The sequence below is a fragment of the Saccopteryx bilineata genome, chromosome 4 (genome assembly GCF_036850765.1).
Source record: "Saccopteryx bilineata isolate mSacBil1 chromosome 4, mSacBil1_pri_phased_curated, whole genome shotgun sequence".
NCBI lineage: Eukaryota > Metazoa > Chordata > Mammalia > Chiroptera > Emballonuridae > Saccopteryx > Saccopteryx bilineata.
Window position 1 is genome coordinate 289,238,104 of NC_089493.1, and position 14,807 is coordinate 289,252,910.

Below are 14,807 nucleotides of genomic sequence, written 5' to 3' on the forward strand. Positions count from 1 at the left end.
CCATAAAGTTCTTAGAAGAAAACACAGAAGAATATCTCCCAGAACACAGTCACCCAGATACTGTGAACTGATTTTCAACCAAGGCAGTAAGTCAAAACAATGGGGCAAAGAGATAGATATAGAGATATAGATATATAGATATAAATGTATAGATATATTTACAAACATAAAAGCCAGAATCATAATGTTTTTCAAAGATAACATAGGCAGTTATTTTGAGGTAGACGAACGGAGGCCACACGCATCCACAGTAAGGGCTGTTCATGACTGCCAGACCCGGAAAACAACCAGACGGCCATCAGCGGGATGGGTAAATCGTGATGTAGTCACACTAGGGGCCACGCTCAGCTGAAGAAGGGAACCAACTCCTGAGGCAGCAGCATGGACGAACCCCAGAGTGTACTCAGCACGACCCACCCAAGCCCAGAGTGAGAGCAGCCGATGCCCGAGCCGGTCTGCGTCAGATCCCAGGGCAGGCAGAGCTAGAACGGCCTGGAAAGGGGTCCTGGAGAATGTGCCGTGGGATGGAAATCTGTATCCTGTTTAAGGCACTAGATCTCTGATTGTATATGGTTGCCAGACCACATTGAACTGACTACTTAAAGATTTGTGTGTTTTATGTAAATTGAAGTTCACCCCTTGGACTTAAGAGACTACCACGACTATATGTTTGCTTTTCACATAGAACAGTTGCTGTGAGGTGTAGCCCCTTAGACCCCACACACCTTGGGGATAATCAGGGAGTGGTCATAACTAATTTGGGGAGAGCCTTAAGGTCGCCCAAGCTCTGGAGAGAGGAGCGCCCGTGCAGACTGCCGACACTCTCTTTGACGGAAGCCTTATTTGGGATGCAGTCAGGAGTCAGCCCTGCTCAGGTTTCTGCTGGAACCAGGGGAGGCTCTGCTACCCGCCAGCAGAGTGGCAGCAAGGGCACGCTCATCTGTGTCTGCTTCAGAGCACAGCCGCTCGCTGCTGCAGTGTCCAAGCCGCACTGGATCTCGGGCTGGACAGCGGCTCCTCGGCTCCCACTCTGAGGTTCAAGCATCCATCTGATGGGGAGGAACTTTTCCGGCAGAGATAAGACTTCACCCAGGAAGCTCAGGGAGTCTGCCCTTGGATCTCTGCTCTTCCCCGTGGAGGTCCAGGGACTGCTTGAAATGGGTGACCCAGAGGGATAGTAAGAGCTGTTGACTTGTTAGTGTGTCCCTCCCGCCTGTGCATGTCCCGGAGACGCCCGGGTCCCAGGAGGCAGTGAAAAGTTAGCTAAGAAAAGCAAGATGCTAAATAACTAAAGGAAAAATGAGAGTTTAAAGCCCGGAGCTGTTTCTTGGAATCATACTGCCTCCAGTAAAATCGTATTAAAGATAATGAAATAAATGGCGGAATGCTACCTGCCCCATGAAGATCCAAATCAAGCAGATGTCATGGTCGTTTCCTTGGCCAGTCTGCCCTTTCCTGGGATCCCCACTTCCCAAGGAGAGCGATTATCCCAATTTGTTATACTACGTTAGTGTGGGCAGAGCTAAAGAAAGGAGCTTTCTTCCTTCCTGCTGGAGCACCCAGGAGGCCAGACCTCAGACTCCGGCCGGGGGGCAGCATGGGAATTTCTGGGAAACAATGTGTGCAATGGTCTGACCTATGGCCCCAGCTGCAGCTCCCCCCCCCCCCAGTGCTCTCCCAGGCTCCCAGGCTCGGCTCCCCAGCAGTCTTTGTGCCTCTGTTTCCAGCCACTTGTCTCAGAACCACCCTCAGCGGGAAGAAAGCTGTTCCTGGTGGTCCAGAAAGTCATCAAGTCCTAAATGCCCCCAAGGACCGGTGACAGTTCCTTTCACCCCCTCCATGCAGCCCTGTTTCAGAGTCTGTCACAGGCAGGTGTCGCCATGGCAATTTCCAGAGGATCTTCAAGATTTGGGAGAGAGTAAAATTAAACTCCACAAAAAATGGCTTGAGTGATTTCTTTCCCCAACCACGTTTCAGTCCGAGCGATGTCCTGCAAGTGACTGGTACTTCCTCTGCACGCATATGCTTGCCGTTTGTGGATTTAGATGGTTCATTCCTATTTCGTTGGAGTCGGAAAGTACCCCACCACCAAACTGATGCTGGAGAGAAAGAAACAGGGCCAGGTGGTGACGCTGCGTTGGCTGGGACCCTTCAAGCATGGGAACAAATCAGTTGTTGTGATTGCTAACATGACCTATGGGAAACTAAACAGTGGGCCTCAAATGCAGCGGTCACTACGCACCCTGAGACATGGGTGTGTGGGGAGTCTGCCCACTCACAGAGCATGTGGGGTCCCTCCACCTGCTAAGGCGCACTTGGGGTCCTGTGGGCCCGCCTCGGCTCCCAGAGGAGAGAAGCAGCATGCTATTTGGGTCAGGGCAGAATACTGGTTGCCCCAGGCCAACCTCCTCATCACCTCTTGTTGGCACCCTGGACACTATGCCTGCTTGCGGGAGCAATGGCCTGTTCCCCTACATTTGTAAGTCGCTCACTAGTGCTCAGGGCTCCAGGGCCTGAGTAGCTTCTCCTTTGTGGAAAAGGAGCAGGCAGAGACTGACGATGAAAGAACGGGAGTATCTTCCAAGTGAGGACTGCAGACAGCTCTCCGTGGTGGTGCAGGTGTCCCTGAGGAAAGGGGGCCGCCTCCCTGCCATTCGTGGGCTGTCGCCCCTCGCCTCACTGCGGGCCTACCAAGCTGCCCACCCCCATCAGGTGTGAAGGGACTTGTGCAGCTTTACAGAAATGGGTGTTCTGCAGGTGAGGCCTTAGAATTTCTCATTTCCAAATGGGAGTTTCTAAGATGAGTGTTCTCAGACCCTTGAGCTTCAGAGAGGTGCCCTTCAGCCTTCCACAGGCTCCTGCCTTTATACTCCTGCCTCTGCCCGCCACCCCTGCGGCCTGGGGCTTCCTCAGTCGCCCCGGGATGTTCCTGGCGCTCCCCCGTTCCCAGGCAGAGAGCGGGGGGGGGGGGGGGGGGGTGGACAGCTGTGGGTCACTCAGCTCTCTTCGGATCTGCCTTGTTAGTGGCCTATCTGTGCCGGGATTTTTTTCCCCAGAATTAATTTTGGGCTGAAAAAGTCTCAAAGAAGGCTTTGTTCCTTTGACACTTACTCTGGAAGAAAAAAAAATGTGGAAAATCTGACATCTGCATTGTAAGGAGAAATCAGTAGATGGGGAGGAATATAATTATCCTCTGCTCCTGAAAGAAAATGTCTCAGATTTTTAAGTGTCTCATATCAGCTTGGAGTTTGAATGACATTTTAATTATTTTGTTTTTTTTCTTCTCTGCCTGGTTTGAATCTCCAAAGAGTACTCCTCTCAGACTCTGAAGGATGCAGGGAGTGGGACCGTGCTCACGGGGGAGCCCCACGCGACCGCATGGCTGAGCTCTTCTGCAGAACGAGGGGCACGTGTTCATCAGAAACCCGCAGTTCTTCCCTAGCAGGACGGGCTCACTCAGATGGGGGCATCAGTACGCATCCGACTTTCTGAAGCGCCGTTTTCACACAAGCATGACTGTGTATGGCCGAATTCAAACTAGAAGTTGTCTCACTGGCACTCGGTGATCTAAGCAAATCCAGTTTCCAGGAAGCTGTGACTCTCCACCTTTCAAAGCAGTTCATGCAGAAAGTGTTGATACTTGGAGTGCAGCTCCACGTCAGTGCCAGAGCGCCATGACGTTGCAAACAGCAGGTACAGCGGGGGCCAGGCGGTTCGGTCCTACTGAGGTGTGAGACCCCTCCTGGCTGCTGAAGCCGGAAGCGGCCTCTCCAGAACCAGCTTCAGAATAGCCTTTGGGTTCTCACAGTGCTTGGAAAATCGAGTCCTGCAGTCCCTTTAGGGTGCATTCGTAAACCCCTGATAAGTGCATGCATTTCTCGCCATCCGGCCCCTGTGCACCACAGAGCTCTGTCATTCGGTCTTACTAGAGAAGCCATGTGGCCTCCACATGTCACTTCACATTTCTCTTCCCTGCTCCTTTGGGTGTCCATGCCACCCACCAGGGGTCTAGGCCAAAGGTCTTGGCTGTTCCCCACCCCACACCTGCTCCAGTCCCTCGGCCCAGCCTGTGGCCTCCACATTGCAGATGTCTGGAACTGGACGCATCCCACATCCTGAACAGTCATTCCTCCTTGCGGGCTACATGGCCACCAGCGGACCCATCAACTCCTACTCCCGTCTCTGGCTCCGAGCCCTCAGCCGCCCCAAAGTCTTTTCCGTGCGGAAAGGAAAGGACAGTTTTATCTGTCAACCAGCCTCTGCCACTGCCCCTCGTTATTCAAACACCGATCTCAGTGTTGCGGCAAGGGTGATTCACAGATGTGATTAAAGTTCATGATCCATTAGCTTTAATGGGAAACACTATCCTGGACAACCAGGGGGGGTGGGGGTGGGGAGTGGATGCGGCTGGACGGTGGGTGGGTGGGTAGATGGATGAAATTGAGGTAGTCATAGCTGCAGAAACCGCCGTCACAGAGAGCCGAGCTGCATCCCATGGTTTCTCTATCTGCAGTTTCTTTCTCCTCTAATCCAGCGATTATGCAAGTGACAGAAACTGGAACTCAATCTGCATCTCGGGCAGTTTTTATTCCTGGTGGAGGAACAGTTGGTTTCTGACTTCTGAGGGAATCATGGAGAGAGAGTGGCTTGTTGGACTGTGTCTGACAGCACATGAGCGGACTGTCCCCCCTCACTGCGGGCCAGCCGTGACGTCGCCATTGCCTGGTGTCCTGGAAGCTGGTGTGGGGTTACGGGGAGCCACCGGCTGGGGCAGCCAGCCAGTGCCCAGAAGTTCGCCCACAAGCTGTTCAGCGCAGTCCCCTCTCCCTGCAGCCACTTTCTCAGGGGACCGGGCAGCAGAGCGGCTCTCAGAGGCGCCCTCGGGTCTGCGCCCCCAGGGTGGCCTGGGCTCGGTGAAACAGTGGTGACTGTTTGGGCAGCTCAGGAGGGCGGCCGAGTGATCTGTCCCTTTCACGTCCTCCTTGACGTCTATACAAGTATAAGTAAGGTTGTATGTAGCTTTGCAAATCTGTCCATTTTTTTTATTCATTTTAGAGAGGAGAGAGAGAGAGTAGGAGAGAGAGGGGGGGAGAGAGAGAGAGAGAGAGAGGAGGGAGGAGGAGCAGGAAGCATCAACTCCCATATGTGCCTTTATCAGGCAAGCCCAGGGCTTCGAACCAGCGACCTCAGCGTTTCCAGGTCGACGCTTTATCCACTGCGCCACCACAGGTCAGGCACAAATCTGTCCATTTTTAAAGCCTCACAATCGCGTGATTGTGATGATGCTCACAGTCTAAAAACTGAGTCTTAAAAGAAAACTCAGCAAGAACTGACTTTACAACAAGGAAGCCAGTGTTGCTTTCTCCCTGTAGCATTTGCTGACTTTGTGTCATTAAAGCCTTTGTGAAGCTTTTTTAAATCTTACCCTTTACTTACTCCAGTGTGAGACACTCTGTCGCTCCCTTCGAGTTTCTTGTAGCTCAGGTTCTCTCCTGGGCGGCGACACCCCTTCCTCAGGGATCCTTGCGGTTCTGGGGAAGCAACTCACTTGCTTCCTCTCCTTCTTGCCTTGGCAGGGCCTGATCAAGATTCGGGGGGACCGGTGCTGGCGAGACCTCACCTGCATGGACTTCCACTACGAGGTGAGCGGCGGTAACGCAGGGACGTGATGACACGGACTTCAGCTCCCTGGACACCCCTTCCTGCTTCCTTTCTCTTGAGAGGCAGAGGTGTCCGACTTGCTGAGCCTGGCGGAATGGGGCGTCTGGCCACTGTGGTCGTGGGTCTGGTTGGTTGATCAGTCTGGTTATGCTACCTCTGCTGTGTACAGTCCTGCCCAGGCTCTGGACGTCAGGCCGGGCACCCTCCCGCCTAGCGTCTGAGTTGGCTCTTTCTATCTTATGCCCAGCCCCAAGGCTCAGTGGATATGGGTACAGGCATGTCCCAGCTCCCCAGAGGGCAGGCTCTAGTCCTGCTGTGTTCCGACCCCCCCCCCCCAGGCCCCCTCTCTGCCTCAGTTTGAGGCTTTGGGCATGCTCCGCACATCCCAGGACCCACACCCCAGTCTGAGCCCCTCCAGACATTCCTGTCTCTGCTGACTGCTGGCCTGTTTGTGGGGAGCTGGGGCCACTTTCCTTATGAATTTATCTGAGGGTATTTGGCATTGAAATGTCATTTGTCTCTTCAGTAATGTTGGCTCATCCGCGTATAGAGTGCACGCCTGTCGACTGCCCATTCTCACATTGGACTCCTATCGCTCGTGTTGGCTGCAAAAACTGCGACATGCCTAGAGCGCCACCCATCAGATAGGATGTTTTCTTCCATGTTCCTCGCTCGTTGCTTATGGTTCAAGTACAGGACGTTGGTTTTTATCTGCTCTTCTTCTGAAAGACGGCTTGCAGACAATCTTGTGCCTTCTGTGGCTTTCAGTCATGGGTGTGTTCTGTCCTGGATGTGCCTCTGGGTCCAGTAATGCCCCCTCACTGCCGTGCCTGTGTGTGTTCTGGGCTGTGTTATCTGTGTTAAGCAGCCCAGGGCGGCGCGTCCTCTGAGTGCTGCAATTAAGAGGGCAGGCTTTAAACTCACCCCACATTCCACCTAAAGTGCCTCATAATGTCCTCCTCTCCTGCCCAAGGACCCATGCAGCCCACCCCTGGACCTAGAGCTGACCTTTCGGGAAGTGCCAGAGAAGAAATGTTTCCGGCTTGGCAGGAGGGTATGTGGGGCCCCATGGGCTGGGCCAAGGGCCCTCTGCTCTGTTCTGGGCCTGCCCGCCAGCCCCCTCAGCACTGTCAACACTGACTCGCTATGTGAAGACTGTGTGTGCCCCCGTGCAGGGCATCAGAGCACAGGGAACAGGGGGCCCCTACCAGTCTCCAGGGTGCAGATGCCCGTGCTTGCTGTGCGTGGCGTGGGGCGCTGGCCGGACGGAGGCAGCTCCAGGACTCTTGTGTTAGGACGATGGAATGGACCTTGGCGAGTGGAGGGCAGGGCTGAATGAGCATCCCCAGGAGGACATAGAGTTGGCACACAGCAGAGCGGGTCTGTTCATCTGCACAGGCCTGCCTGGGATTCGGGAAGGGGGCCACCACAGCGCTGGCTTGTGAACCGAGTCCTGGGGACAGGCTGGCATGCTATGACATCAGTGTGTATGAGGTCAGGGCCACTTGAAATTGATATTCCAGGACAGGCCAAGGTGCAGCTCATTGAGGACCAAGAATGTGATGACCAGCGATCACATGAAACCCAGGGCTGAACCGAGAGGTGCCCTGAGGTCCTGGTTGCTCAGTGCTGCTGTCACGAAGGATGTGGGCCATGCCACCCGAGTCCGCCTCTTCGGAGGGACTAAGTCCTCTAACTCTCTGTGGCTGCAGGAGCCTTTCCTCAGCACTTTTGTTTAACACCCACTTTGTAAGCTGAATTGGAGTGAGGGCACCAGCTGATGTCTCGTTAGAGGCCAGGCCATGCTGCTTGAGTGCAGAACATTTGATTCATCCCTTTGAAGTTATCTGTGCACCTGGGGCAAAGATGGGTGAGTCACATGGCCTGTCCTCTGTGACCCGGACTCCCAGTCTGTGGCCAGTGGCAGTGGGTGCCCCAGATAATGGCGGGGTCTGTGGGAGGAGAGAGGGTGCCTCATTCACTGTCATGGCTCCACTGGCGCAGGCCTCACAAGTGGGACCTACTGGGGGAGTGGCCAAGACGCTGGGGGTGTCGGGGGCAGCCTGGGCAGCAGGAAAGGGCTCCCCGTAAGACAAAAGTTTAGGCTCCTCTCTGCTCTCATCATTGCTTCCATTTCACCTTGAACTTGGCTGTTACCAAGGATGCCCTTTAGCATGGTCTTACCACAGCAAGGCCCGGCGAAGGCCTAGGACATCAGGAGGTCACAGAGCCGAGCTCTGACACGTCTGGGTGCTTAGGGTTGTGTGAATTCTCCCCAGGATTCCGGCCCTGAGAGTGTGAGGAAATGGACACTGAGCTCCACTCACCCAGACCCAACCAGTGGGCAGAGGGCTGACGAGAGATGTGGCAGCCCCAGCCTCTGCCTCCCGTCTCCTTGCGAGGTGACTGCTGTGCGAGGCCCGAGGCTCTCATGCTGTCTCTTTCTACGTCCTCACCAGCTGGACGTGGCCTCAGGGGCAGGGGTGCACTGCCCCTGCCCCTTGTGTCTAGAGACCTAGAGCATTTGGCAGGAACCTGGCGATGCTCACACAAGATGTCTTTTGGCAGCACAGAGTGAAATGGGAGCATGGCCGTCCCCGTTCAACACACAGGTCCGGGAGCCCACACACTGTTGGTTAGAAGAGGCCCTCACCTGGCATGTGGCCTTGGGCCACATGGCTCATGCATCCATATGGCTCCTTGTCTTTCTGCCTACTCATAACTAAGCAGTGGTTGGTGGTTGTTGGTAAGTTCAGTCAAATCAGAAGCAACACTGGGCAAACATCTCGGAGTGTAAACCACCAGTGACAGAAAAGACAGGCAGCCTCCATGTGGTGCTCCACCACTGAGTGCAGCCCCTGCAGATCAGGCGATGGCTGGACCTGCAGCCACACAAAGCCAGTGTTACTGAGCACACCCAGGGCAGAATAACGTCTGAAAGCTCCATCCACAGACTGACAGGTTCTGCTCCGACTCTCAATGAAACCATCCACAAGCAATGCCCACATGCCCTGGCCAGATGGCTCAGTGGGTTGGAGCTTCATCCTGAAGCACAGAAGTTGCCAGTTCGATCCCTTATAACGACACATACTGGATAGATCAATGTTTCTGTCTCCCTCTCTCTCTCCTTTCCTCTCTCACTAAAATCAGTAAATAAAAATTTTTTAAAAAGAAAGAGATTCCGACAGGGGCACCTTGACTGTCAGACACTAAAGGAAAAGAAGAAAATAAATACAGCTCACCTACTAGCAGTTTTATGTCTTGTCCAGTTACTTTTTTTTTTTTTTTTTTTTGTATTTTTCTGAAGCTGGAAACGGGGAGAGACAGTCAGACAGACTCCCGCATGCGCCCGACCGGGATCCACCCGGCACGCCCACCAGGGGTGACGCTCTGCCCACCAGGGGGCGATGCTCTGCCCCTCCAAGGCGTCGCTCTGCCGCGACCAGAGCCACTCTAGCGCCTGGGGCAGAGGCCAAGGAGCCATCCCCAGCGCCCGGGGCCAACTTTGCTCCAATGGAGCCTTGGCTGCGGAGGGGAAGAGAGAGACAGAGAAGAAGGGGGGGTGGAGAAGCAAATGGGCGCTTCTCCTATGTGCCCTGGCTGGGAATCGAACCTGGGTCCCCCGCACGCCAGGCCGACGCTCTACCGCTGAGCCAACTGGCCAGGGCCTTGTCCAGTTACCTTTAAAATACGCAACATCCCACTTGGAAGAACAAGAAAATGCTCTTAGTAGCAAACTTACATTTCTGTGTGGACCACTCTGCTCTATACTATCAACCTATGGTCGTTGGCACCAATTTAACACCAACAGGAATCCCCAATTTGGGCTGTGGTGAAGAAGGAAACTTTGTTCAGGGTGATACAGCACAGCCGTGAAAACAGCGCAGCCGCAAGGCAGCCCTAGGGCCAGGTCCCTCTCCAGCTAGCTCTGCTCTGCTCCTCCCTGCTCTGCTCTGCTCCACACTGGTCTACTTTATGCTGCTCTGGGCTGCTCCATCCTGCGCAAGTCTGCACTGCCTGCGCTGGTCCGCTTCACACTGCTCTGGTGAAACATCTTCAGCGGTTCAGCTCAGCTAAGGAAAGACAATCTTCAACATTCAGTGGAAAGGAAAAGTTTGCTCCCAGAGCCAGAGGGGAGCTGCCTTATATAGACAGAAGTCCCCACCCCTGGTCCCTGATTGGTCTATCCTCATGCAAATGAGACTCCAAATCGTCACAGTTTGATTGGTCCAAAAGGCGCTGTCCTGATTGGTCAGAGCGGCATACTGCTAATTGGATGGGGAAAGCCTCAGTCCTATTTGTTGAAAAAGGATGCCAGGAACCCCTCTACAAGGGCTGGCTCAGATGGCTGAACACAGTGCAGGCAGGCAGTTCCCTTTGTAGGAATGATTGGTAAGCTGTTTTGTTTTGTTTTTTTAATTTGAGCCCAGTTAGCCACCAGGAACTTTTCTTAGTAGGTATCTTCTTTCTCAGTGTCCACAATACAGATTAATCAAATTTGAACTTTTTATCTATGGTATACCTTGATTAAACAAATTTATTCCTTAAGTTCCTTCGTATTGGCTATCCCACTTGCATAAAATAGCCTTCACCTGACAGCATGGTGACTCACTGGTAAAGAGCGTGTGTGTTTGGGTCACTGAGCTGTCAGAGGTGCCCTAGTCCCACGGGGCTCCTCTGCCCACAGTGGATCCTGCCTGCAGCCCCTCCGGAGTCCCTCTGTGCTTGGGCACAGTACGGATCTTCTTTCTCTGCCCCCACCCCAGGGGTACATGAATGAGTTCAAACAGGTTTACACTGTTGTTTTACTCTGGAGTCCTGCTTGCAGAGCTGCCCTTTCATCCAGGGGTATAAATCACTTTCCACTTCTATTATTTGTGAAGTCCCACAGCTTCATAGCACATAAAAGAGGCCTTTGTGTCGTGTCAGTTGAGTTTTTAAGCTAGTTTCAAGCCTACGGTAGGAACAGCTGACTCACAGGCCCCTCTAGGATTCACCCCAGAGCCTTGCCGTTGGAGCGGAACCTTCGTGTGCAGCTCGACAGGAATGTTGTCGGCAGGTGTGCTCCTTGCCTGCCGCTCCTCGAGGTGCACATGAGGTGGTCCGTGCGAGGTACTACCATGTCATGCTCGCCCCTGAAAATCAGCTGTACACGTGCTTGAGACACTTCCTGTGACCCAGCTCTCATGATGGGGGGGGAGGGGCAGCTCCTGCAGGCCTTTCTAGAAGAAGTTTTTCCTCTTTCTCTTGAGATCATGAAGGTCCTGTCTAGGACACATCTTCAAATATGTCAAGGCGGAAAATGGTCCCTCATCCCAGTGTCTCTCAGCTCATGACGAGTTTGCTGTGGCCACCTGTCCCTGGACACTGTTCCTCCCCCTGCAAACCCGGGTCATGCACTCCTTCCCAGATGCCAGAGACCTTAGCAGCTAGGCCGAGGGGCTCCTGGGCTGAGCCCCATGGACAGGCCCTGCTGTCCAGGACGGCAGTGCTGATGGGAGCCTCCAGCCCCTTTCAGCCCTCCTCACCTCACAGGCGGCCAGCTGCCTTCCTGGTAATGGCCATTGTCAAGGAAGGCTGCTCACTAAATGCTGGCCAAGCCTCTGGGGGAGCTGCAGTAATCCTCCTGCAAACACCGGGCCAGCCAGCCACCTGGGACCAGCATGTTTCACGGCCCCTGAGCCCTGGGTGCAGCCATGCGCAGGCTCAGTTTGGGCTGCCTCGCGACCCCACGCACGGGCGCAGCAGAACCTTCTTCCTCCCCATTCCAGACACAGTCCAGGCGCGGGCGGCTTCTGTTTGTGTCTTGGGCCAGTGGGCTCTACTTTTAATTGCTACCCCGGGACCTGGGCTACCAGCTGTTTTGTACCGTAATTGGATGGGGGTCACCAAGCACCCGTAGATACAGGAGGCACCAATCTGGAAAGTATTTGAACCAAGTTTGCTGTTACCGTGAAAGCTGTAAATGTGAACTTGATAGAAGCTGTGGCTGAGTTGCCTCCAGCAGGTTGGGAGCTGCAGCTTATTTGCTTTGTCCACTGGCAGTTTTATTGATTCTGCAGGAAGAGGGTGTTTTATGTGTGTATTGGGGACTGAGGGAGGGATTTAGTGATGGGCCTAGCGAATGTCAGGGCCAGCAGGGGGCGTGGCCTGACTGGGTGATTGACTGCAGGGTGGTTTTGGTGGGGCCCGTGCCCTGGGAGCACCCAGAAGGCCCGGCCCCACCACAACCATGAGAGATGAGGATGCAGCCTCAGGGCCAGCGATGGCCACTGCTGTTACAGCAGAGAGCTGCGGAATGGTAGTGTCCAAACTGGAACCCAAGTCCACATCATCCCCTGCTCTTAATACAGACCCGTGCCGCCTGCCCTCTCAGGGCACCCCCTTCGGCTTGTGCGTCCTGAGCAAGTTACCTCAGTGTTCAAATTCTGCTCTCCCAACTGTAACTTGATAACAGCTCCGGGGTTGGGTGTGACCGCTGTGGAATGTAAACTCCATGAGGGCCAGTTAGTGTGTGTAACTGAGTTTCCAAATGTGAGAATTTTCCAGCCATTTTCTGTTAGTGACGTCTAATTTAATTCCTTCAGAGTCAGAGAATATACGGCATGTGACTTGAATCTTTTTTAATTTATTTGGACTGGTTTTGTAGCCCAGAATATGGTCTGTCTTAGTGAATGTTCCATTTGAGCCTAAAAAGGAAGGTGTATTCTGTGTTCTGTAATGTTCATTCATTCAAGCTGGTTATAGTGTATTTCAAGTCTTCTAAATCCTTACTTCTTGTCTTTTTGTCCTACCAAGTATTGAGAGAGGGGTGATTAAAATCTCTGGAATTGTGGATCTGTCTGTACCTACTTGCGGTTCTGTCCGTCTTGGCTTTGTGTATTTTGAAGCTCTGTTGTAAGGCCATGCATGTTTGAGTGTTGTACCTGCTGATGAACTGACCCCTTTTGCATTATGAAATGAACTTTTATGCTTGATGGTATTATTTGCTCTGAAGTTTCTTTGACATTAATATAATGACTCTAGCTTTCTTTTGACTAGTGTCTGCATGATACGCATTTTTCCAAGTTTAACTTTTAACCTACATGTGTTTTCATATTCGAAGTGTGTCTTTTACGGGCAGCATGTAGCAGGGTCTTGTTTATTATCCAGTCTGGCAAGTTCTGCCTTTTAGTTGTGTATTTAGATTATTTGCATTGAATGTGATCTCTGATATGTTAAGTTTCCATCTTTATTTCTTTTTTCATCTTTTTCTGCTTCTTTTGGACGAGTTGAATGTTTTTTATGACTCTTTTTTCTTTCCCTTCTTGCCTCATTAGCTGTAACTCTTTGTTGTTTTACTTTTGTGGCTGTTTTAGGGTTTATAGCATAAATCTTTAATTCACCACAGCTTGCCTCCGAGTGATAACTGCTTCTCTCATAAGTGGTCAAAGAACTTGACAGTGATGTTCTCCCGCTTTTCCCTCCTGACCTTTCTGTGAGTGTTGTCATACGTTATACCGCGTTATTTTTGTTTAAACAGTCAGATAACTCCTTAAAGACACCCCATTAAATTGGAAAGAGAACCTCACACACTACCTACGTGCTCACCGTTCCCGGTTTCTTCGCCATGGGTGGAACCCGGATTTCTCCTCCACCTGACAACTTCCTCCCATGGGCAGGTGTCCTGGTGAGGAGTCCTTCCAGCTTTTTTCTGTCTGAGTCTCTCTTTCCCCTTTGGTTTTGAAAGAGGTTTGGGGCAGGTTTAGAATGCTAGGTTTGCCTGACCTGTGGTGGCACAGTGGATAAAGCAAGTGGATAAAGCATCGACCTGGAAATGCTGAGGTCGCCAGTTCGAAACCCTGGGCTTGCCTGGTCAAGGCACATATGGGAGTTGATGCTTCCTGCTCCTACCCCCCTTCTCTCTCTCCGTCTCTCTCTCCGTCTCTCCTCTGTCTCTCTCTCTGTCTCTCCCTCTCCTCTCTAAAAAAAATGAATAAATAAATAGAATGCTAGGTTTATTTCGGCACTTTGAGGATGCTGCTCTGCCGTCCCCGCCCTGGGACCCAGGCTGGCCCTGCCCTGAGTCAGGAGGGCGGTGTAGGTGACAGCTCTCGGGGAGCCACCATGTTGAATGAGCCTGACCGCACGTTGTCCATGTTCCTTCACAGTATTTCAGTTGTCCCGGGCCTGTGTGTCCAGTTGTTTATCCCCACACTATGACTCACTTTTCTTTTTTCCTTTCCCACTCGCGTTGGTGGGAGGTTCATGTTCACAAGGTGGGCACCATGAGGACACCCTGGCGCGTCAGCTGTGGCCTTGTGGGGAGGAGCCCAACATAGGGGCCCTGCCCATGGCGGGCCTACTCACAGCTGCATGTGAGAACCCGGAGTAGGTCTTTTTATCCTAAGACCCTCACTTAACACGTAATGGTATGTCCCCTTTCCCTCCTGTTGGAGAGCCGCCAGCATAGATACCTCCCGTCCTTAGGGCACACATCAACACCTCCAGTGTGTAAGGGAGGTACCCCCCCCCAGTCTCACCTCCCAGCTCTGTGAGGGACAAGGGTCCTGGATCAGTAGGGAGGGGGTACAGCTGGGGGTTTTCTGTTAAAATGGAGCAAGTGGAGCTTCAGAGTTCTAAGAAACTCATTCTTCAGACAAGAGTCACGTGTGTTCCCTTTCTCATTAAAACCCCAAACACATAATTTATAGTCCCTGAAATGGAAAACTGGCTGAAGAAACCATTTCTGCTCTTCTTGGACTTTTCACTGAGGGACGGGAGGGCAGGTGTCAAGAGAGTACTTGCCCCCCCCACAGGAAGTGACATTGTTCTCCCCAAAGATTTGTTACCTTCTAAATCCCTGAACAGTTTTCGTCACTCTTCATTTTTTCATCATGTTTTCCTTATTGAAAACTGTCATTTTTTTTTTAAGGGAACCTCTTGTAAAACGTTACGAGGGCCTGGGTTGTTGCCTGGGCTGGGTTACGCTCTGGACACATGGCCCTGTGAGTGGGCGCGGCCCAGCGGCCGTCGCAGGCAGCACCGGGCGCTCCTTCCCGTGCTTTATGGGGTGCGACGCTCCAGTCACCACTTCCACAGTTTACAACCCAATTTTACGACATGGTGTTTTTTTCCAACTCAGTGCAAACAGAAATAAAACTGTC

The 14,807-nt window shown here is 52.7% G+C and overlaps 1 protein-coding gene across 2 annotated transcripts in view; it reads left to right on the forward strand.

Annotated features, from left to right (window-relative positions):
- LMF1 (lipase maturation factor 1) overlaps positions 1-14,807 on the forward strand; it is a 108,927-nt gene that overhangs the window by 65,090 nt on the left and 29,030 nt on the right. Inside the window, exon 5 of one of the 2 annotated variants that reach the window (XM_066275376.1) lies at positions 5,577-5,642. The exons of the other annotated variant lie outside the window; for it this stretch is intronic. Within the exon in view, the coding sequence (XP_066131473.1) occupies positions 5,577-5,642 (66 nt within the window). The remainder of the gene's footprint in view (positions 1-5,576; positions 5,643-14,807) is intronic. 2 annotated transcript variants of the gene reach the window in all.